Source organism: Plecotus auritus, assembly GCF_963455305.1.
Source record: "Plecotus auritus genome assembly, chromosome: 5".
NCBI lineage: Eukaryota > Metazoa > Chordata > Mammalia > Chiroptera > Vespertilionidae > Plecotus > Plecotus auritus.
Genome location: NC_137776.1, coordinates 29,701,877 through 29,726,663, shown reverse-complemented (window position 1 = coordinate 29,726,663; position 24,787 = coordinate 29,701,877). Strand labels below are relative to the sequence as shown.

Here is a 24,787-nt window from a genome sequence, read left to right as displayed (position 1 = left end):
TCAGCTGGTGTCAACAGCCTATTAAATATAAGGAGAAATTTTCTAGAATGAATTCCTCTATTTATTTACTTATTTATTGTGGTTTGCATGAAAAGGGACAGTTTAAATTCATCTGAATTTTTGCTTTTTTGTAGGTCACTTATACTTATTCTCTTTTCTATGCAACTTGTATATGGGGTAAGTAATTAATTAGCTCTGATGGCATGCTGAAAATTCACTTTATTGAATGCATTATTTTTGTTATATTTTTAATCAAGTAGCTCCCTGGGATTCAGTTTTCTCATCTGTAAAATGAAGTGTTGGACTAGATGAACTCTAAGGTTTCTTTTATCTTTTACAGTCAAGACTGCTTAGCAAACTGCCTCCAAATGATATTTGAGATATTTTTATTTTATAATATAATCCTTTCTTAAAAACATTTTTGGAGACATCCAGGAAGCAGCTGGGCCACTTCACGATTAAATCAAGAAGTATAAGATTAAATTTGAAATTTTAACTCTGGAGTAAGATAAGCCTAGAACATTCTGTAATAAGATCTAAGAATCTAAGTTATTAAAAACCAACTTCAGATGTTTCTGGGAAATTCAATGGGCTGCCTGTAACTCAGGTCGATCTTAAAAGACAACTGGGCTGGATTAAATCACTCTAGTGAACACATTTCTATCTGTTCATTTCTCCAACTTGGATCCACCCAATCCAATTTCTGTGATGCAAGTTATCAAAGCAAATCAAATAGAAAGCTTCTTTCTGTTCTCCTCTTCTTATCAGTCAGGAGTAGAAGGCATTTGTGTTCAGAAATGAGAAGTCTTGGTTCTTGGCTGTGACAATGATTGATCTCTTAACTTATCCAAGACTCAGTTTATCCTGATTGAAGTAAAGATGATAAGATTTATCCAGCTTAGTTCACATGCACTTGAAAGCATCACCTGAAATAATAAATGAAAACACACTGAAATATATGTGTGTGGATTTTTTCTATTTATCTTACTTGATATTCCTAAGTTTATTTTTGTATTATATTCTTTTTATTATTATTATGAAGGTTTACAGTCCTAAATTTCACTTTCTTTGTTCCTTATGTTCCATATGAGTGAATTTGGTTCCTGAACCAAAGATCGTCCTGCCCTGGATTCTCCCACCAGTTTGTGTATGCAGAGATTCTAGAGTTCACACAGGGAGTGGCTATGCTATAGCTGGGTTGTAAAGGTGGAGATATAAATTGTTGCAGTATCAGCGGGAGGCAATTTAACCTTCAGGATTTTAAGTGCACGTACCTGTTGATACTGGAATTTATCTTTTTGGAATTTATCATACATACTTATATTGACTTGTGCATAAAGATAAATGCACAACAATACTAGTTGCAGGATATTGTTCAGTAGCAAAAGAAGGGAGATAGTTAAATTTCCATCAGTAAAGACTGATTACACAAGTTAGAATACTTTGTAACCAAATGCATTATTTTGACATGATTTTGAAGACATCTGATTAAGTGAAAACAGCAAGGCACAGGAAAATATACTACACCAAGAAGTTGTGTGTGTATGCATGTGATAATCATGTGAATGTGCTTATAAATACCCAGACACCAATTTAGGAGTCCCTCTAGGTGAGAGAATGGGAGGCCACAATGGAAGAGAGAATGTCTTTTCCCATTATACTCTTTTGCACTATTTGTGTTTTTTTTTTTTTAAACATGTGCATATGTTATTTATTTTTCAAATAAGAAAATAGAGGTACAAATATAGGGCAGATGACTAATCTGTAAATTAATAACATTATTTTCTTAAACTTTCTATGCAATAAATATTTATTTAAAAATATCTGTCATAAAACGGATCATGAATTTCCCTTTTTTCTCTTGGAAGAAGTTACACTGGTTTTAGAGAATGTCAGTATATTGCCAGTGAGTACAGTATATATTTTGAATGTTGACTTGTCTAAGATAGAGTTTTATCTTCTTTTAATGGGTTCCTACAATCTGTTTTTTAAGATTTGTCCTGTATAAATGCCTCCTTCTTTTCAAATGCTGTTTATTTGGCTGTCTAATGTAGAAGAACTTTGTAGAGACTAAAATCACCTCTTGCTTTTTTTCTTTTATTGGTCCAAGTCAAAGCTTTACATACAACTATTTCTGTTTCTTTATTAGAATCTGCTGAACTATTTTAAACTGATTCTTCTCCGAATGTAATTTTGCTCCAAACATCTCAGTGATGCTTGGCCCAATGAAGTTAAAAAAAAAAAACACACAAAAAACAATAAAACAACAAACTTGCTTTTATTATCAAGCCATCAAATCAACTGCCCCTCCTTTTTCCCTGGTTGTTTTGATATTTCACTGCACACATAGTAATGAACCCAACCTCAAATGAACCTAAGTGTTCAGACTAGTTGTTTTAATGCTTTCATGCTGTCCTGACCTGGCCCTGGGCATTTATTAATTTAATTTTCTTTTTTACCTTACCAGGGTTTTAAACTCTATGTTTCTACATCATAAATAACAATGTTACTCAAAACTCAAGAGGCATCTATTTCTAAAACTTCAAATACATTTTTTTTAAACTTTATCTAATTGCTTGGCTCTTGTCAAGGTTTAAATTCTTATATACTTTCAATGACCCATTAAGAGTTTTGTTTATAAGGATGTCTTTTCATTAATGCTTAATGTAAAGATATTTTCTTTTGGATTGTTTCTGAGCATAATTTTCCTGAAAAAAAAAAAGAAGTCTAAATTAAGTGATTGAAAAGGAAAAAAAAAACCACATGCTAGATAGACTCCTTTCCCTCCTATATACATATATTTATATATGTGCATATTCATATATAAATATATATTCACATACATATCTATGCACCTACATCAGTACATCAGAACTATAAATATTGGTTTAACTGTTTTGTTTCCCCATTATACATTAATCTAAAGACTTAAGTTTACAGCCTTGAGTTTAAAACAATCTACCAGTTATAGAAATGTGTGGTTAATACACGCACGCTGCAGTGAGCGCTGGGCCTGGCTGGATCATGCCTTCCTGGCATTTGTATTAATGCCTTCCTGGCATTTGTACTAATGCCCTCAGCTCCTGGCCCTGGAGCTGCTTTAGGCACCACTCTCCCAATCGCAGTCCGAGCCAGTGACAAAGCCCAGAGCTCATCTCCACTGCACCATCATTGAGGAATCTACCTATGGAAACAGCTCCCCTGGAATACACTTTTTTGTATTGAAGTGATAGATAACTCTGGATACAGATAGTGAGGATTTGTGAGAGCAGGGGACTAATTTCCCCCAAATTAGTGCATGTGTGTGTTTGGGGGGGAGCATTAAAGTTAAGAAAATACATGAGTCTTTAAAGAGAGTGTTGAAGAAAAATCAGGTAAAGTGGGGAAAGGGCCCAAATTATTTAAGTTCAGGAGCTTTCTGGTTGAGAGACATCTTGGAGGAACCGTCTTGAAGCATCAGCAAATTGTAGGAAGAACAATTTGTTACCAGAGTGTTGACATAAGAGGGACTCCATGAAGGAGACACACCCTAGCTGATCTTGGAGGTAAAACAAGAGGGTCCTGAAAAAGAAAAGCAGTCAAACTTATACTTTGAATTAAACATCATGTGCACTTATATTTTTCCTAACTACACAGTTTACACTCTAAGATCATTCACAACTTAGTAAATGAACCTTAAACTGGAGAGAGAAATGCCAAAGGTTCTGGCGAAAGCCAATTAGCTTCAAAAGAGCCTTTTAGAAGCCCTAGCTGACATACTGTATCCTGGCCCACATAGATTTTTACTCTTGCTCACAAAGTCATCAATCCTCTTTTTTATCAAGCCACAAGGTAAAGTCTCTGCCTTTTTATCTATCGCTATTAGTCTCTTATTTTCACAGACTCAAAGGTAAAGGTATACTCTGGACTCCTCATGAGTTAGGCAAATCAAGTGTGCTTCTTATAATGTGTGTATCATGTACGTGGCTAAGGGATGGGTTGCATGTACTGAATCAGATGTTTCACCTTCCAGAGCGGAAAGAAGTTCACTCCTTGTGGAGGGAGAGATTGCTCTGTCTGCCAGTGCTTTCCTGAAAAAGGGTCTCGGGTAAGTGATGTAAACACCACACAGACCCTGGGGGAGGGGAAATAGGCAGTAATTAAAGGGCACTAATTAAAGGGCATAGAGTTTCAATTAAGCAAGTTAAGTAAGCTCTAGAGATCTGCTGTATAGCATTCCGTCTATGGTCAACAGTAATGAATTGCTTCCTTAAACATTTGTTGAGAGGGTTAAACTAGTAGTAAGTGTTCTTACCACAATAAATGTTTTTAAAAAATCAACGTGGACAGCATTCTGAATTTTGAGCCATTGGGAATATTTAACATTAAGTAGTCCTGGATTCTTAGCACATTCTGGTAGTCGGCAATGTTTGCATCTTTCATAATCAAAGTTCTGTACATTCTGATAAGCAATCCCAACTACATTAGACCATGCATCAGGCTTAGCAGACAGTCTGGGCAGCAGTGTTTCACCCAGTGATTTGCCAGCTGCAGAAAGGGTCCCATTGTTAAAGGAGACATCCTGGGTGGCTATCTTGATATTCATGTTGCATATCAGCATTTTAAAGGCTCTGAGAAGGGCTGCAGTTAGTTTTCTTTGTTTTTTTTTTTTTTTTTTAAAGCCTGTTTAACTTTGTTTAAACTAGTGTTTCCAGACATTAGACTATAAGACTCTTTTTTGGATACACCTGTTGAAATCCCGTGGACTAGTGATCTATAATAAAAGGAATAGCTGCATTTCTCACATATTTCTCATGTGCCGAGCACTGACTTCTCACAACAACTGTCTTATAGTCTTGTACTGACCTTTCGGTGCAGAAGATCAAGGCACAGAGCCCTGCAGTGTCTTGCTCAAGTCCACTCAGAGTGTTTCTTTTGAATTCTACACTAGACTCTCTGGTCTTGAATGCACAAGAACCCTCTTGGGTATAGTGGACCTATTGGACATTTATAAGACTCTCCCTTATATTGTGGAGCAGCAGCTGGCAGCCCACTACCTCATTTGTGCTAGAGAATTAAATAAAAAATTCTTTAGATTAAAAATACTTCCACAATCTTACAGGGAAGGAGTGTGTTTCAGAAGCTTTGGACAGTGTTTGAGGCAGAGCAATGATTCTGTTGAAACATGTCCGAGTCGATCCTATGGGGCTGTGCATGAAGCTCTAAAAGCACGATTCCGTAAAAATCAGTTGATAGGGACTGAAATATTACTGTCCTGAGAGAAGGGGCCATATGTTTCTCCCACAGCAACTGTTTATCTTCACATGGTAGGTGTGCAATGTGTATGAGGTTCCTTTATCCATCAGCTGCCTTACTGAGCTTGGGGCAAATCCCTTCTTTTAAGCTGCTTAGTTTCTTCGTCAGTACTTCAAAGATTTCAGTGATCAGAATTTATCATGAGCTTTTTCAAGCCACTTTATGATATAATTTTTAATTTTTCATTACAATTGACATATAATATGATATCAGTTTCAGGTATACAGCATAGTGGTTAGACATTTATGAGGTCATCTCCCCAATAAGGCTAGGATGCACCTGGCACCATACATAGTTTTTATAATATGATTGGCTGTATTCCCAATGCTGTACCTTACATCTGCCTGACTATTTTTATAATTGGCAATTTGTACTTCATGAAATAATTTAAAAACAAAAGGTGCAAGCCTCCAGTTACAGCATAAGTCCTGGGGCTATAATGTGCAGTGTAGTGACTGTAGTTATTAACATTGTTCTCTGCATTTGAAAGTTGCTAAGGAAGTAGGTCTTCACGATTCTCATCTCAAGAAAAAAATTGGTAGCTAGGTGTGGTGGTGGCTATTCACTAGACTTATTGTGGTGATCATTTTGCAATATATACAAATATCAAATCATTGTGTTGTATACCTGAAACCAATATCATATTATATGTCAATTATATCTCAATTTTTTTAAAGTAGGGACACTAAAAACTAGCAATCTAAGAAATGCTTTAGCCTTTTCCATGTAAATATACACATTATTCAGGATAAAAAGCCTGGCTTTTGTGAGGTTGTTAATATAAACATATTAAGATTATTTAAATGAAAAAGAAAAGAAATCAGTGCATCAAATTCAAAGATTTTTTGAGCTTGAGACCCTAGAAATATGGATTGATCAGCTCTGTCGCAGGATGGGCATGGGGCACCACCCAACAGAGAGGACCAGTTGCTTGGATAAATCCAGCTTGGTGTGGTCCTCTGATTTAAATGAGGCTGAGAGTTGTTTTATCAGGGACATTTGGCAACATTTAGAGACATTTTTTGGTTGACACAACTGGGTGGAAGAGGGTGCTACTGGTTCTAGTGGGTAGAAGCCAGGGATTCTGCTCAGCATCCTACCACACACAGGACAGTCCCCACCCCAAAGACTTTCTGTCCCCAAATGCCAAGAGTGCCAAGGTTGAGGGACCCTGCCCCGATCCTACAACAGCTTGTAAGGCCACTATAATATTATTTCTATCTGTCAATACAAGGAACAGAGTTTCCAAGAGTTTTAAATACTTGCTTGTATGGGGAAGAAGCAGGACACACACCTGGTGTCTGGTTCCACCCTAGCATTTGCCCCAGGATCAAGGAGAAGATGATTACACAAAGGATCAAACATCAGTTCTAGTCATAACTGTGAGCTCAGGTGGATACTTCAAGCTGCCCAAGCCTTGGTTTTTTCATATTTACACCGTGGCTCCTTTCTTCTCAGTTTCTTTGGGCTCTTCAGTAGTCACAAGTAATTGCACATGTCGATGGCGTACTGTGTCCTATAACACAGTCATCAGCCCATGGTTAAGAGGGCTCCCGGCGCAGGCTGCTGTCGGCGTCCCAGATTCTGGGTGGTCAGGGATTGCTGTGTGCGGAACACTGGTCAACCTCTGGCCTTCCTGAGACAGATGGTCCCATGAGAAGGCTGTAAGTTGCTGGGGAGTCTACCAGCTGGGAATCTGGGAGTGTGACTTGTGCATAACTGGAGGTGGTTTGGGAGGCGGACCTCCCAAGTCCTCAGCAGCCAGCCAAATAGCATACCTTCTCTTGTGCCGCACCTACAGCTCAAGGTGGGCTATAAAAATAGAAATATACCGAATCCTGGAGGTGTGAGCATCTGTTCGAGGCAGCACAGCCATTAGTAGCTTAGTCAGGCATTCCTAAGAAAGACTATGTACTCTTTATGGCTTACTGCCTGAGAGAGGAGTTTGTTCAAGCCCCAGATCAAAACTGCTGTCTGTGTCTAAAGCCATTGTGGGAAGCCAGGCTGCCCCACCCTGAAATGACCGAGGTTAGGGTTTTAACTGGGCACTGAAGCTTGAGTTTGACGTGGAGCTGGGACATGTCCAGAGGCAGCTCCCCAGTGCCAACAGAATGAAGTTCAGTGTCACCAATGTATGGCTGGAGGCTGAGTCTGGCCTCAATAAGTGTTTCATCAGTAATCATTACTGCTTCCCCCTGATCCTCTCCAGTGTGTCAGCCAGGCCCCTTACCCTCCCTTGAACATTATCTGAACATTCCCACTTGTCTTCCCTTTCCACTTCCAGTCTGCATCTATCTCTCCTGCCCTCCCCAAAGGAACTCAGTGGAGATGCCACTCCCCACAAGCCTCCTGCCTGGTCCAGCCAGTGTGGATGCACTTTGGAAGTGGGGGGCGGAGGGCACCTGCTTTCCTTCACTTCTCATACCCCGATTGTGGCTCTGTTTGAGTTTACGTGTGGATGTGTCTGACCCTCTTGATTAGCTTGTCAAGCATATACTTCACAAAGGTGATCATGTGGACACATTACATGTTTATGCTGCCTCCTGCCCATAGTGGACACTGTAGAAATCTAAGTTGCCTACTTTTGTTTTTCCCCTTTGAGAACAGGGTAGGGAGGGGTGTCATTTTTTGGTACTTCTTTGAGATGATCATATTAGGTGGCACTTAAAAGGTAGTTAATATACATAAATCAATAAATTAAAATTCAGACTCTAGCTTGGATAGGGTTCCGGATCCCGAGCTGGGGGCCTGGCTGCAGCGTGGGTGTGGGGACACCTACCATATCCAAGGGAAGGGGAACAGAATTAGCGGGGAGTATCTCCCCCAGTCTTCCCCGCCCCACAGCACCTACATCTGTTATTAAGTGAGTCATCGCACATATTTCAAACTCCCTTGTGAATTTCAGGTAGGGCCAGTAATGAGCACTTGGTGTAGCAGCAACCAATAGGACCACAAACATGCTGCACTTGGACCTTCTAAGGATTCAGTAGCATCCCAGAAAGAACTGGAGTCTGAGGTGGTCTCTTTCAGGCTCGAGCCCTCACCTGGGAAATAAGGGTTTGTATCAGAGGGCTGGTCCTGTTCCTCACAGCTCTAGCAGCCTATGGTGCTAAGATAAGGGGCATGGCTTCTCATATATAACAGCCGCTTAAATGGCTTCCCCAAATGTTTTGTGATGGTCATAGCATCTCCCCAAACTCCATGGTAATCTCTCTTGAAGGATGTGATGAGGTGGCGTTGGGCAGAATTTTAAATTATTCATGATCAGTTTCAAGGGAGAAAATGTCGGTGTTTTTTGATGGTTATCTCCTTGCAGGGAAAATCACATGTTTTTATAGGATAGGATGAAACCTTTTAGAAGTTCTGCTTTATGGCTAGCATGATTATAAAGACTCCTTCTATAGTTTTTTCCTAAAATAAAATATATCCACATTGTTTTCCACTCAAAAAGTACAGCAACCATTAAATCAATACAACTTTATAATTTAGTGGTTTTACGTACAAGGAGGTCAAACGGCTTAAAAGTCAAGACCTGCCTTAGTTATTTTTGGTATGAAAATGAAAATCACATCTTAACAATTCAACCTTTCCCTGGGGATTTCATATCACTGAAAAACATCCTCCAAGTATTTTTTCTGAATCCCAATCACTTATTCCTCACACTCCTAAGAGCCTGCATTTCATGATAAAAATGGAATTTACTTGGGAAGTTTTAATAATTGTTAAATTTTTTTTATTAAGTTATTTGCACACACAGTTCTAGAACTGAGTCTTTATCACTCACACAGCTGGACTCTAGCTCAGCCTGTTAAATGGTTCAGAGCAGTTCTTTTTATGTCCTAAAGCTCATGTAGTCAATGATGTTACATTTTGATGTAAGCAAGTTCCAGTGACAACTGAGAAGTTGGCAGATTTGGTCTGCCATTTGGATATGGCAGGTGTCCCCACACTCACACTGCAGGAGAAAAATGTATTTCTCCTTTCAAATACAGATTTGGTCTGTGACAGACCCAGTGCCATCGGGGTCAGCAAGTGGGAGGGGACAATAGGGACCATATTTGTCATATAAAGGCATCAGAATTCAAAATAAAACATCATCAACAACAAAAAACAGTGCCTGCCTGACTAGAATTGCTCAGTGGTTGAATGCCGACCCATGAACCAAGAGGTCACCACCGGTTTGATTCCTGGTCAGGGCACATGCCCGGGCTGTGAGCTCAATCTCCAGTAGGGAGCATGCAGGAGGCAGCCCATCAATGTTTCTCTCTCATTGATGTTTCTATCTCTCTATCCTTCTCCCTTTCCCCCTCTAAAATGAATAAAAACATATTTTTAAAACAACAGTGCCTAACAATTAACAAGTGTCCCAGTAGAACTCAGCCCAGCAGCTGTCAGTTTATAACTTTGACTTAGCTTGTTAATGTGTTTTCCCTGACAGGAGTTGTTTACATTGATTTTTGGAGAATGAAAAACTTGAAAAAGTGAAAAGAATAAATCTTTAGTTGTGGGATTTTTTTATTTTTATTTTTTGCAGGTGCCTGAGGAAGTATTTTTGAACTGGGCGTGAGGATCCGGGAGGCAGAGGGAGGAGACATACCTATCATTTTATACTATTCGGCTTCCTAATCACAGTGGTGCAGGAGCAGTAGTAGCTGGTATCTACCTGGAAGAATAACTGCAACTAACATGGCTCTCGGGGCACTGATGAATTCCTCTCTTTAACTCCAACATTTGTGTTAGAGAAACAGCGTACATTTGCCTTCCGTGCTGTGGAATGCATCGTTTTCCAGACAGGCCACGTGTGCAGAACCTCCCTCAGGAATCCTAGCTGCAGTTTGGGTCTGAAGGTCGATTTTGGACCGTCTGCCCCGTCAGTCACCTCATTAAGTGTGATTTGCAGCGAGCCTTTGGTCTCCTCACGTGGGGTTCAACTCCATAGCAACAACTGTGGAGCTCTGTGACCCAACGTGAACCCAGGCCAGGCCAGTGCAGAGCTCAGCAAATGTGGGACTATGCTGAACTCGAGAGGATCAAGGTCATTACCAGAGTGGAGGCAGCCTTGTTAGTCAGAAATAGGGGCTACATACAGGTATCGCCCAAAGCAGGGCGTGTCCCATATAGCAAAATGGAAAGCAGTGTTTGTAACTCTTAAGAACACTTTCTAATGCAAGGGAAAATTCTGTGTAAATGAGTTAAAAAGTTGAATCCCAAAGATTGTAGGAAAGAAAAATATATTTCTCTCTTCAAATACTATTTTCAATAAATTGGGACGAGATCCACAGGGAAAACAGCTATGTCTCCAAGGTGCTAATATTTTCACTCCTCTGTCCTACAATCTTATCGGTAATTGATTCAGCAAACAGCCCCTGAGCCTTCTGCCTGTACCAGGCATCTATGTGCTGGGAGGCCTTGATGGTAAAGAAGAAAGTGCCTGTGGCCTAGAGCTTGGAGCTCACCAGGAATAACCCTTCAGCTGCTCTTTCTGGTGCCTGCTGAGTTCCAGGCACCATTCTAGGCAGACAAAGATCCTTGCTCTTTCCCTGGATGCACAGTTTGGTGCCCTAACTTGGTCTTGCATAGGAGCATGTGTGGGGTGTGATGGGGCAAGGGAACTATGGATTAACACCTCTGCTTGGGCTGGGTGGAATCAGACATCACTTAGCAACAGCCTGGAAGAAGCATGTCCTGTTAGTTCTTGTTGTTCTTAACAAACTGCCACATGTTTGATGGCTTAAAACAATGGAAATTTATTTATTCACGAGATGTAAAGGGCAGAAGTCCAAAAGCAAGGGCACTGCCATACACCCTCCACAGGCAATAGAGGAGAATCATTTCCTTGCCTCTTCTAGTTTATGGTGGCTGCCAGCGTTCCTTAGCTTGTGGCTGCATCACTCCAGTCTCTGCCTTTATCTTTCCACCACCTTCTCCTCTGTGTGTCTGTATCAAAATTCATCTGTATCCCTCTTATCAGGATTCATATGATGGCACTTAGGGCCCACCTGGATAATCCGAGGTAAACTCTTTATCTCAAGATCCTTAACTTTATCACATCTTTTGCATCTAAGGTAATAGCCACAGGTTCTGAGGATCAGCATGAGCACATATCTTTTTGTGGCCACCATTCAACCCACTACCAACTGTGTGAGCAGAGAGAATATTCTTTATTCAGGTCCTGGCATGGCAAAAAGACAGGCTGGCATGTTTGAGGGACCCAAGGTGGCCAGCAAGGTTTGATCAGAGTAGGTGAGGTAGCAAGTGGCATGAGATGCAGTTGGAAAAGTGGATCTAGGTTATCCTGGATGATGAGGGAGGCTGTGGAAGACTTTAGAAAGAGTAGAGGCAGGTTGAATTTATGTGGTAAGAAGATCATTCTGGCTGCTGTTTGAAGAGTAAGTGGGTGCAGGGGCAACAGTGTTAAGAAAAACTTGTTAGGAGTCTGCTACAGGTGGGAGGTCATGGGGGTTTAAGGGGTGAGCATGGAGGTGGGGGGAAGTGGGTGGGCATCGGGCATATTTGGGAGGCAGAACTGATGGGAAGGAGTAGGTGACTCCATGTGGGACAGTTAGAGGTGGGTGGCAGAGGCACCTGGGAGGACTCTGATGAGGTGTGAGCAGTTGTGTGCACAGTCGTGTATGGCTGACTTGCACACTTCAGGCGATGTAATGAATCCTCAAGTCTAGATTTGGGTTTATGGAGCTCCAGGTCAGTTGGGTAAGTGACCAGGACTCATAGAGAGGGTTTAAGTAATGTTATAGTGTCACCTAGTGGCTTAATGATTGAATTAACCATCAAGCATGAAAAAAGCAGGAGAGGTGTTGCTGAATGCTTTTTTGTTAATTTTAATTATAAAAATCTGAATTGATTCAGCATTCCATGAGTGTATGTGTGTAGAATTTCAACTGTGCAAGGCAGCGGCCAAGGCTCAGGTAATAACGTACATGGGTCCCTGGCCTCAAGAAGCTTCCTATAAGACATTGATGAGTACTTAGGTGTTCATTGTTTCGGGGTGGATAGGAGAGTTCATAGGAGAGTGAGGTTATAATTGCGCCGCGCCAGCATAGCCAAGGGTTCGGCGAGCCTGAGGGAAGGTGGTGAAGGATGAAGAATAAGACAGAACAAGAGAATAAGCTGGGTCTAGGTGGATCTTCTGTGCCTTGCTGAGGCCACAGAACAGATCCAGACTGCAAAGCTGATGCTTTATTTATAGTCAGGGACAAACAAGGTAATCTACAATGTTCTTGTAAGTTTCACTTGTTTTGGCAGCACTTGCTACCCAGGAAAGATCTAGGGAGCAGTCACAAGATCAAGCTTTATGCTTAGAGGACTGTGCCCTCCAAGCTGGGACTTGTTTGAGACTTTGCCAGCAGGTCAGTCCGAGGCTTAACCCTATAACAGCTTCCTACAATAATGACTGGAATAAAAAGGGAAGCAGGACCTTTGAAGTCAGAGAAAATGGGTTTGAATCTCTACGCCCCCAGGTGATGGCCAGGTGGCCTCAAGTCACTTGATTCATCTCTCTGGGCCTCCGCTTCCTCCTTTGAGAACAGCATTTGATTTCTAGGGATGAGCAGATCAGTGGCAGCCCAAATGACTAACTGAAGATTTTGGTTTTTAAAATGTACATATTCTCTTATCTGTTGGTCTCTTGTACCAAGTTGTGAAATAAAAATCATTTGATCAGAGCCCTGCTCGAGAGATATGCCTGACATAGCCCATTCACACGAGCCAGAATCCTAAAGGAATGCTCTGGCCTCGGAGAGTTAGACAAAGGGATGGCCTTTGTCTGTTATTTGTACAGCTGGCCCTGAGCCTGACGCTGCTGCAGCCACAGTGGGGAGGTGCGGATCTGGTCTGAGACTCGGTGCCAGCTGGCCTTTGAGTAGAAAGCAGGATGGCCTGGTGGCTTCACCTGGCATGCCAGTTTCCTCAGCTGTCAGCCAATTGTCGTTTCTGGAGGCAGTGAATCTGCTCTCTGACTTCACTGTCTCTCACTGAAAGTAGTAAACCACAGAAGCCATTCTGGGTCCACAGTAGCACCAATAAATAAATTAAAAATAAAAAAATTTTAAAAAAGAAATAAAATTTAAAAAGTCAGGGCACCATGTGTGAGAGCCAGTCATTCCACTGGGCATGCTTTTTTTGGTGTTGGATTGAATGCTGTGTAGCAATTCATTGTAGATCCCATTATGGTTCATGGATAGAGGATGCATGTTAGGAGCAGAATATTTAAAATCTTTTTTTTACAAAGGTAAAAAATTTCTGTGGTTATTTAATGATTCTTTTGTTGTGGAAATGCCTGTTCTGGGCCTGCTACTTATGCCTGTTTATTTTGAAGTTAATCCTATTACCTATAATAATAAAAGCGTCATATGCTAGTTAGACAGGACAGCTGAACGACCTTCCAGACGACCTTCTGGATGAAGCCTGGGTTGTGAGGGCCCAGCTCCTTGCACAAATTTCATGCATTGGGCCTCTAGTAGTTTAATAAATAAGTAAGCTCCAGTAACTACTCATAGCCATCGTTGTTGTTTTTTAGTGTTTGCTACTTCATTTTTTAATCTTTAGTGTTGAAAGTATTACATACTTCCCCTTTTTCCCCCATTGACCCCTAGTAGCCCATCTGCTATCCCCCGCCCCAGGCCTTCACTACCCTATTGTCCATGGGATTTGCATATATGCATACAAGTTCTTTGGTTGATCTCTTCCCACCCACCCAACCTTCCCCAACTTTTATATGACTGAATGAAATGGAATTATTCTCTCCATTGTGGGGATAAATTATTTACTCAACTTGGGTGAATGAGCAGTGACTATTTCGAAGATTGGTATTGGGGAAATTTTCATGAGCAGCTTTCTGACAGATTTAATGCTGTTGTAGAAGGTTTAATGTATTTCTTTACATGTTTATCCTGTAGAAAAATGCCTGTTAATATGAAAACACAGCATTAAATATAAAACAACGAAGTCTTCCAAAGTCCGTTGAAATGCAGGCATGTAGTGTTTTACAGTAGTATTTCCAATTGCAAAGTCGGGGTTGTATTTGCTGTTTAATACGAGTTTAATATGGTTAACACTAAGGCACAAGAAGGCCCCTGTTCTACTCAACAACAAAGGACATCAACTTCACTGCATTAGGGTCCTTTGCTCAAGTGGGGCAGTGCTCTGCTCCTGGGGGTGAAGCCAGCCTCGCAGGTTCCCAGAGCTGCTCTCAGCCACGCCCTGAGGATGGCAGATCAGCAACAGGAGGAAGCTGCTCCTTCCCAGTTACAGGGACTTCCCTTGGGGTGGGTGGGTAGGGTCTGACGGAATTGTTTTATTTTTTAAATTTATCTTTATTGTTGAAAGTATTACAGATGTCTCTGTTGTTTTTTCCCCATTGACCCCTTCCACCCCACACCCACTCCTCCCAGACCTTCACCACACTGTTGTCTGTGTCTGTATTATTTTATTAAGCCTGTATTGTTCTCTACCTTTCTTACCATCATGAGGATAAAGAGATGATCACAGGAACAGGTGAGAAGTGTTATTAGAGAGGTGTCTTGGACAGGCATCAGATTCTGAAGGGATTCTGAAGGGTGTGGGGGCGAGGGCAGGAGATGGGGAGTTTTTCCCTAGGGCATTCCCTGAGATAACTTGGGTTGTGGGGGTGAGAAGGAACACTTCTGGACAGGATACCACAGACTGTGAAGGAACAGAGCTTGTTCAGAAATGCAAGGAAGTTGGTGTAGCAAGCCAGGGGCAGAGAGGAGGAGGAGGTGTGGAGGAAGAACTTAATGCAGACAGCCATTCCTGATTTATTTCTCTGAGGACAGCCCTTTCTCAGGTCAGGACACATTGCTGTACTGAATGGAGGTCCATTATTCTTACACTGAGTTAAACATTCCTCTCCTTTATTTTCTTTCCCCTCCGAAGTTCTGGTAGCTCACTGGATTTGGCCTTGCGTGTCTAAAATGAAACACACTGGAGAGATTTATAGCCAGTTAATTGGCTGTCTCTCAGTTACCCTTGACTGTTCAAATGTGCATTTTGTTGTTCCTAAATAATACAGCTTTCACAAAAGATAATGTAGGCATTTTTGTATAAATTACATGTAAGATGAAAAGATAATTTCTAAACTTAATGAAAAAGCATTTTTTTTTTCCTGAGCCTTACATTTAGGAAAAATAGGAACTTTTAACTTATGTTAATTAAGTAACCAAGTAAGATTAATGAACATTAAGGATAAGGTCAGCTGAAGTCATTATTTATTCTTACTTTCAGGTTGTAGCTTAAAATTTTTGCACTATCTAGAGTAAATTGATTTGCCCTCAAAATGCCCCTGAATCGTTTGTGCCCATGTAATTATATTTTATACTTTATTGTTATTTTTAGCACATTTTATACATTTAAACTTCCTTGAGAATTCTAAACTTTTGGTAGTTTTATGGATAACTCAATAAATAGCAGCTATTATATAATGATGAAGGGAGCCTGGGACAGGGCAGGGAGCAGGTCCCCGGGCCAGGGGAGGGTGCTCCTGAGAGGCAGGCTTGCTTCCTCCAGGACAGAGAGCTGTGAGGCGTGCAGCGTCGGTAACGGGCAGTAATGGAGTGTTCATTCGGTGGATCAGTCCACCTCACACAGTGCTGAGGGCAGCAGGGAGCAGGAGCGGCTCACCTCTGTGCCAGCAATGTTCCCACTGTGGGTTCCGGGGAGAACTGAGCTCAGGAAACTTCTTCCCCTGGACTAAGAGGTGACCTCTCGGTTTATGGAAAGTCCGATTGCGGAAAATACAACCTCACATGGAGAGCCTACTTCACACTTACAAGAAATTAAGTAAAAGCAGCTAAAAATAAATGTTTCCCCCTAAAAGGGCAGATGGATCATTAGCCATGTGAAGTAAAGAAAAGATCTGGCAGTTTTCTCCCTGTTCCTAACTTTTATCACTAACATAATGGTAATAAGACTTTTATTATTTTTAAGTTCCTGGCTTCACCAAACAGCTCAAGGCTTATAAATGTCATCGACAAAATGAAAGTAATAAAAGAACTATTATCAATTTACAGATAAGTATATGTATCTAAGGTAATTCATATTTATTGTACTGCTTAAATCCAGAGTGAAAAAGACAATGTAACTGTTTCTTATTTTTGTGATGAGTTAATCATTTGTGTTTCTATATCAGAGTTTGTTCAACCTCTAACTTTTCAATCTTCTGTAAGCCCCAGTGGTCATATATTTGTATTAGAAGACACTTCTTAAGAATCAGCCCACCTCCCTTTTTAATCTTCCTTCTTAGGGTCACCCGGGACCACCAGGGCCACAGGGTCCTATTGGACCACTGGGACCGCCAGGACCCACTGGGATTCCAGGAGAGAAAGGGATGAGAGGGGACAGCGGCCCTCCCGGAGCAGCAGGGGATAAAGGAGATAAGGTAAGCCTCTTCCTAAGGGAAAGCTTCCTCTTAGCCACCCACCAGCACTGCTATGCCAGACTTGTTATAATCACAAATAGGACCTGCTTGCGCCTTATAATAAATTAAGTCTAGGCTCCTCTTCCATAGCAGCCCTCCCTCCCCTACCCCTCCAGAGGAGCTTGTTTATCTAGATCTTTTCTCCGCACTTAAATGCATGACTCCACCCAGCGGGGAGTTGTACCGGTTCATGGCTTTAAAAAAACAGCTAAATGCTATTATGTGTACCATGCTGGGCATTTTTTTTTAAAAACTCAACCACTCAACCATGTGGCTTAAAGATCATTCCATATCAATTTATGTTGATTGAACTTATTCCTTTAAAAATACTTTTTAATATGCTGTAGAATGGATAAAGAAAACAATAGTTTCTTCCTTGTTGAGAATTTGAGATCATGTCCTAATTTGTGTAGAGCAGGTGTGAGAAAGCAATTCTGTGAATTACCTGTGCTCACATTTAAGAGTTTGCTTCTGCAGGATTGATAGATACTGAGACGTTGAATTCCCAGCTTACAAGGCGCAGGATGTTTTCTTTCAATTGACGCTGCCAAGTTGGCTTCCTTAGAACAAAAAGTATGACTTGGCTGGTTTGGCTCAGTGGATAGACTATTGGCCTTTGGTCTGAGCAGTCCCGGCTTTGATTCTGGTCAAGGGCACAATGCCTGGGTTGCTGGCTCGGTCCCCAGGAGGCAGCCAACCAATGATTCTCTTTCATCATTGATGTTTCTATCTCTCTCTCCCTCTCCTTTCCTCTCTGAAATAAATAAAAATATATTTTAAACGAAGTATGAAAGGTTAATTCTTAAATGTTGGCATTTAAGTGTGTGTGAAAATAAGTAACCATGACTGCTAAGGGTTAAAAATAATGAGCATTAATTATTTATGTTTTTGAGGAAATTAACTTGTTAGTCTAAATCACTTAGTAACTTTTATAACTTTGTTTTATCACCTGGAATTTTAGGGTCCCACTGGTGTTCCTGGATTTCCAGGTTTGGATGGTATACCTGTAAGTATCCCTACATTTTCTCCACTTTTTCAAACACTCCTCAAAACCCTTAAAATCACATGTTCAGAAAATATATATGCACATGCCTGCTCATAATGACAGTTTTTATTTACTGACGAGTCCTAACTTTTGGAAGTGTGTTTAAGACTTTCATTTCTAATATGAAAGCCATGTGAAAGAAGGAAGAGGTATTTTGGGGAGCTTTCCTAGTCATTAAAGTCTTTCTAAGGATTTAAAGGAAGGTTTCCTCCCAAATCTCCAGAATACTCCAAACTGAATGAATTTAAATTGGGAGCATATTAAAATTTACTTATTGATTTTTACTCTGCTGCATAGCACTGTGGATGGGGACAGAAGTTTCACAAAATTAAGTGGTATGTGAGTCACCATTGCCATAATTTGGGTACCCATACTGCATAATCCTTGTCTTATAGTATCCTTGCGAAACAATGCTTCACTTATCATTTTGTTTCCTGTAGGGGCACCCAGGGCCTCCTGGATTCAGAGGCAAACCTGGCATGAATGGCTGCAATGGTTCAAGAGGTGATCCAGGGTTCCCAGGAGAAAGAGGAGCTCCTGGCCCAGAAGGCCCCCCAGTAAGACACCCACAGATCATCCTAATGGGAATCTTAAGTAAAAGGCCCCACAGTGGGAACAGGCTTGGTGTGCTCAAGAAACAGAGTTAATACAAGTGTAGGGGAGCATGGTGAACAAGTGGAGCGGCTGGAGAATGAGGACAGAGGTGGGCAGGACCTAGGACACCTGAGGTCTTGCAGGCTGTGGAAGGAGTCTGGGTTTTCTTTTCCATGCCATAAGAAAGCTCTGGGTGGTTTTAAGGGAGGAAGCGATATGACCTGATGGATGTGCCCTTGAGATGCTCCCTGCTGCTGTCATAGGACCAAAGCTTATGTTGTTTATCATTCAGGGTTCACTGCAGACCTGTGTGTGAACAAGCAGATGTGCAGGAACCCATCACAACAGACTTTGAATGGAGTGATGTGATCAGTCAGTGATCATGATTCCCATGTCACTTAGGGGTGATCTGTGGACCCATGAGCTAGCAGTGAAGTTTGTGCTCCATGCAGTTACTCAGTTAATGCAGTGGTAACTGAATTTCTAACCATTTAGTTGGAGGACTGGTGCTCTTTTACTCAAACGTGGGACTGAAATCCATGCCTATTGGAACTATGGGGAAAAAGGACTGCAATCTGATTGCTCAATGGAACTGGTGAGGAGCTTACCATTAAACCAGGAGTCTCTCCCATCAGAAGCAAAGCCAGGCACTCTTCCAAGAGGGGTTAACTTTGACATCTGCATGTCTTTTGTAGGAGCTTGATATATGAAAATGGTTAAAATTTTTATGTGGTAACCCAGTTGAGGTATATTAATATATGGGATATTAAGATATCTAATGTGGAAACTTTTGGGGAAAAAAGAATACACTGAGGTATTTCATTCACTTTTTAAAAATACCCTAAATAAACATGCAGCTACATACAAAAAACTTACAAAAGGAACATGCTGATTTTTAAAAGTTAATCTTATAAAGGGTGCATAGGCTCTATTTTAAATACAAATAGTGAAATAAATAAACTAAATTTTTAAACAACTGTTTTATGGCATATTATTGACAACTGCAATGTTTACTTATAAGAATAATACATGTGCATTATGTTGTGCAATTTCCCTGCTATTAATTAATAAATGCCTATTAATACATTAGTATAAACTACACATATATACCATATATTTATAATGTAAATATATTAGTAGATACTCTATCTTTGGAGATTTCTTAATAGATTTTAACTGAATATTGAATGACTATATATGAGAACCTTAAGGTGATAATGACAATAAAGAGAATAAAGAAATCTTCACTAGTGAAATATGACTATAATGGTAATTTTATTGGTGAGTAATATTTCACATGGGAAATAAAATGCTAAAATAGTAATGTGCTTTTCTCCACTCTTAAGTGAATGTTTTATTTTCAGGGCTTTCCTGGGGAAAAAGGAGAAAAAGGAAATTCAGTGTTCATTTTAGGTGGCATTAAAGGTAGTCAGGTAAGCATTCTGATCATGGTGGCTTTAAAATAATTTTTTTCCCAAAATAGGTAAACCCATACAGGAAACACATGAACTGAGATTCCCTTTGAAATGTTTCTGAGCATGCTAGGTTTTTAAAAAATATGTTTATTGATTTATAGAGAGAGAGGAAGGGAAAGGGATAGAGAGATAGAAATATTGATCAGAGAAAAATGTCATCGATTGGCTGCCTCTTGCACGCCCCCTACTGGGGATCGAGCCCACAAGCTGAGCATGTGCCTTGACCAGGAATCAAACCAGTGCCTTTTGGTTCATGGGTTGACGCTCAACAACTGAGCCACACGGGCCAGGTGGCACGCTGGTTTTTATCCTCACCCTGGCCCTCTGGATGGCACCATTCTTCTTGTGTGAAGCACTTGGCTTTAGCTGCTCTGGCTGTAACATTCCAACACATACCTCTCCACTATTTTTTGCAGAGTGGCAATGGAGACACCATTTCAGGGTTTTTCAACCTTGGCACTATTGACATTTGGGGCCAGATAATCACTTGTGTGAGGGCTGGCCTATAGACTGTAGAATATGAAACAGTATCTCTGGCCTCTACCCGTTAGATGCCAGTAGCAACCTCCACCCACACAGTATCTCCAGACATTACCAAGTGTCCCCTTGGGAAGAAAAATTACTCCCAGTTGGGAAGCACTGTTTTATTTGTAATTAAAATGCAATATGAATACTTGCACCCCACTATACTAGAAGTCATCACTATTGAACTGGAAAATTATGGAAACCTTACAGTACACTCCTTGGTAAATTAAATGCTTTTGTGTTTCTAGCAACGAATGGTATACAAATATTCAGAAATAAGTTCTTGAATGACCACTTCATCTTCCTAAAACAAGTAGCCGTGGATAAGAAGAAGGAGCTCACTAGATAGAATAAATCTGGAGGAGAGATACAGTACATTTTCATTACACGATCATTTGTCATAAGGTAGAATATTCTACAACAATTAGATAAGACTAGCTCTAGGTTGCTCCTACTAAACCCTGAGTTCCATGCCACCGGAGTGGGGATCCCTTTAGTGAGCTTGCAGTACTTGTGTGTGGCCTCTATGCCTATTTATACTTGTTAGACAATAAAAATTATGCTTTTGTTTATGGCTTAAACACTCTATTAATAAACTTAGTATTAAAAGCAGGGTCATTCTAGGAACCAGCATGTGTATTAGAAGAAGTGAACTGACACTTACCTACTACTGTGACTTTAAGTAACCCATTAACCTCTTCGAGCCTCACTTTCCTTATTTGTGAAAGAAAATTAAAATAATATCTACCCTATCTTATCAGTGCTGATAATCTGTTATAATAATTTATATTGCAAACTATACATTTGCTGTACAATAGGAGTTGTGGTGGGTATTTTTCTTTATAATTGTGCAAGAGAGAACAGGTGAGAAAGAAGGGAATATAGATACAGAGAATTCATCATCTTAAGGAGAAACAGAGGGTATATAACCTTGGAGAAACAATGGTCTTGAGAGCCTATATCCACTTCACACACATTTGGATGGTTATTATTTTTTAAAAATGGAAAATAATAAGTGTTGGCAACTCTGTGGAGAAATTGGAGCCCTTGTGCATTGCTGGTGGGAATGTATATGGTGCAGCTGCTATGCAAAACGGTATGGTGATTCCTCAAAAAAATAATTGCATAATTAACCTATAATTAAGCAATTCTACTATACCCAAAAGAAATGAAAGCAGGGACTCAAAGAGCAGATATTTGTATACCTAAGTTCATAGCAGCACTATTCACAATAGGCAAAAGATGTAAGCAACCCAAGTGTCCACTGAGGAATGAGTGGATAAACAGAAAGCGGTATATACATACAATGGACTATTGCTCAGTCTTTAAAGAGAAGAGTAGTATCCTGACTCATGTTACAACATAGATGAACCCTGAGGTCATTATGCTGAGTGAAATGAGCGGGTCACAGAAGGACAAATAATGTGTGATTCCATTTATATGAGGTTTCTAGAGTACTCAGATTCATAGAGACAGGACATAGAAAGGTTTTTGCCAGAGGCTGGGGGAGGGGGATGGGGAGTTAGTATTTATTGTAAACTGGGAACAATTTACACTGGGGAAGATGGAGAAGCTCTGGAGATGGATGGTTGCGATGGCTGCACACCAATGTGAATGTACTTAATGTCACAGGACTGTCCACTTAAAAATAGTTAAAATGTAAACTTTTATCTAACATATATCTTACAATATGTTATATTTTACATTTGTGAAAGAACCTGCAGCCCCTTTGATTCTTTAGAGTAAGTGGAGTCTCAGGGCAGAGTCACGAAGTGGCGGATTCGCACAGAGGCAGTGGGGAGAGAATTATACCACACCATTCCCTTTACCTCCAGTGGTCAGCAAACTGCGGCTCGCGAGCCACATGCGGCTTGTGAGCCGTGGTTTGCCGTTCTGTTGACTATTGAGTTTGTCGAGCACTGCCTAGGATGACCAACGGAGCAGGGTGTCTATAAAGGGGGGCAGGGTCTGGCACGTGGACCAGAAACAGACTGTGATGAAACGGGACCATTGGGTTTAGAACCGTGGTTGGCAAACTGCGGCTCTCTGGCCCCTTGAGTGTGGCTCTTCCACAAAATAGCACGGCCTGGGCGAGTCTATTTTGAAGAAGTGGGGTTAGAAGAAGTTTAAGTTTAAAAAATTTGGCTCTCAAAAGAAATTTCAATCGTTGTACTGTTGATATTTGGCTCTGTTGACTAAAGAGTTTGCCGACCACTGGTTTAGAACATTTTAAATTGAAAGCTGAAACCTCATCTTGATTCCACGTGCTCAGGACCGCAGCACCTGACTCTGGCTTCAGCTGAGTAGAAGCAGAATTCGGGCCTAAGAATGGAGGCCCGTGATCATCTCCACAGAGCCCTCCACAGTTGTTTTCTCAACCGGGAAAAACTGAACAGACTGCCCTTAGGCCAAACCCTGTGTGTGTGTGTCTACTTTTACATCACGTGTTTTAGGAAATGGTGTTGCTCTTTTAAAGCAATGTGTCATTATTGCAGGGTGACAGAGGGAATCCAGGACCTCCCGGCTTACCAGTAAGTCTGAGCAGGCATGTGCTTTTGTGTGATCCCAAATAGCCTCCTGTCCCCACAGTTTGTATGTATCGCAGCAGGACCAGCCGAAAAATGTGTGGGACCCCCCACTGCAAAATGAACATGTAGGCCCCTTGTTCAAAAAGTATGAAGAATGTCAAGGTGGTGAGAGCAGAGCATGAAGTCAAGCATGAAACCCCATCTGACTGCACAGGTCACACCTCAGGCCGTCCTAGAACCTTGGCAAGCTTCCAATTACCTTCCTCTTCTATATTTCAATAATCATGTGCTGATGTACATACAGTCATTGATGTTTAGAAGAGAAGTTTGCCCAGACACTAATATATGTCAGGTGGAAAGACTGCTGAATCAGTCATTGCATATCATATTTAAAATTTAGGACCATTTTCTTCTCCCTGAAATTTGTAACTCAATGATTATATTAGTCTTTCCAATTTATCAATGTTTACAAGATTACAACTTAAATCAATTTCCACCTCCCAGTTGTTAACCCATAATTTTGCTTGGTGACTTCTGGCTGTAGACAGGAGTATTTACCCAGGTTGATTCCCTTCCTACTTCCGAAGCTTGGTTCTACGTCATTAATGAGATACCTTGATGTTGCTGTTAAAATAAAAACAAATTCATCCTCCTGAAGAGAACAATTTCACTGCACACTTGCAAATCATTTGACCTGGGCAGGGTCAGTGGGAGAGCAGAGAGCCTTTCTCCACAGCTGTCCGTGTGAATCTCTGTAATTATGCCACAACTTACAGGTTACAGAAAGTTGACTTATGGCTTAACCATCGTGATCTCAAACTGGGGACAGCATTTCTGTTCACACTGATCTGAAAGGGCACACTTAAAAATATATTAAAGAATATAAATACATTCATATTTTCATATAGTAATTCTAATTAATATTAAAAACTAAAAAGCATCCTGTTGTATATCAAAGTTATAAATGGAATTTAGGAGTAGCCAGTAACAAGTTTCTTTGTTCTCTACCTATGCTATTACAAAATTTACCTGTAAGTAAGTAGATTGATTTCTGGTGTTTAATTTGATCCTAACATAGGAATTTGTCACACCTGCCAGAGTGATTGGCCCATGCAGCTGCTGGGAAGATAGCTGCTCCAGCAGGGGGATGCATTGGGACTGTGATTCCTTTGGAAATTTATATCCACTTGGGATTACATGCAGCTCTAGCTGTGAATGATGATTATGGATTTGGGTAAAAAATGCACTGATTTTTCTCATGTTTAGGGGTCAAGGGGTGCTAGAGGACCAGCAGGCCCAACGGGATCCCCAGGAGAGCCGGGGTTACCAGTAAGTACAGCCCCACTCATGCTGCCCCTCTAAAAACCAAGTTCCCATCTTGGGTCAGGCACAGGTGGGCTCTTTGAGACATCACCTGATGAATCAGTGCACGCCCACTCCTTACCTGTGTGAGTCCGTCGAGAAGCATGGGCCCCTCCCGGGGGGTGGGTATAACAAGCAGCCTCCCCCATGGGTGAAGCCCATGGGTGTTTTTAAGTAAATTAGGGGTTTCCTAAAGAGGAATTGGGACAACCAACAAAGACACATTCTGGTTTCTGCAATGGATCTGTGATTTGTGTGTTTTTGCCATTGATTTAGGGACCTCGGGGCCATCCTGGGAGTCCGGGTGTGAAGGTAGGCAGCCATGAGGAAAATATACAAATAGGACCCAGGTACAGTGAGACCAAACAACAACTGATGTCTGTCGGGATGATGTCTTTCCTCTCACTAGACTTCCCAGTGTATTAATAAGTGAACAAAAAATTGCTTGGCCAGAAGTCTTGCTTGTAATTATTCCTGTAATATTCAAAAGCAATTCAATTTATTTTTTTCT

At 40.9% G+C, this 24,787-nt stretch overlaps 1 protein-coding gene across 1 annotated transcript in view; it reads left to right on the top strand.

Moving 5' to 3' along the window:
* The window catches only part of COL4A4 (collagen type IV alpha 4 chain), a 111,354-nt gene that overhangs the window by 19,588 nt on the left and 66,979 nt on the right, over positions 1-24,787 (top strand). The window contains exons 3-11 of the mRNA XM_080667257.1: positions 135-177; positions 4,013-4,087; positions 16,574-16,708; positions 17,709-17,753; positions 18,233-18,349; positions 19,751-19,819; positions 22,882-22,917; positions 24,181-24,243; positions 24,553-24,588. Coding sequence (XP_080523383.1) covers positions 135-177; positions 4,013-4,087; positions 16,574-16,708; positions 17,709-17,753; positions 18,233-18,349; positions 19,751-19,819; positions 22,882-22,917; positions 24,181-24,243; positions 24,553-24,588 — 619 coding nt within the window. The remainder of the gene's footprint in view (positions 1-134; positions 178-4,012; positions 4,088-16,573; positions 16,709-17,708; positions 17,754-18,232; positions 18,350-19,750; positions 19,820-22,881; positions 22,918-24,180; positions 24,244-24,552; positions 24,589-24,787) is intronic.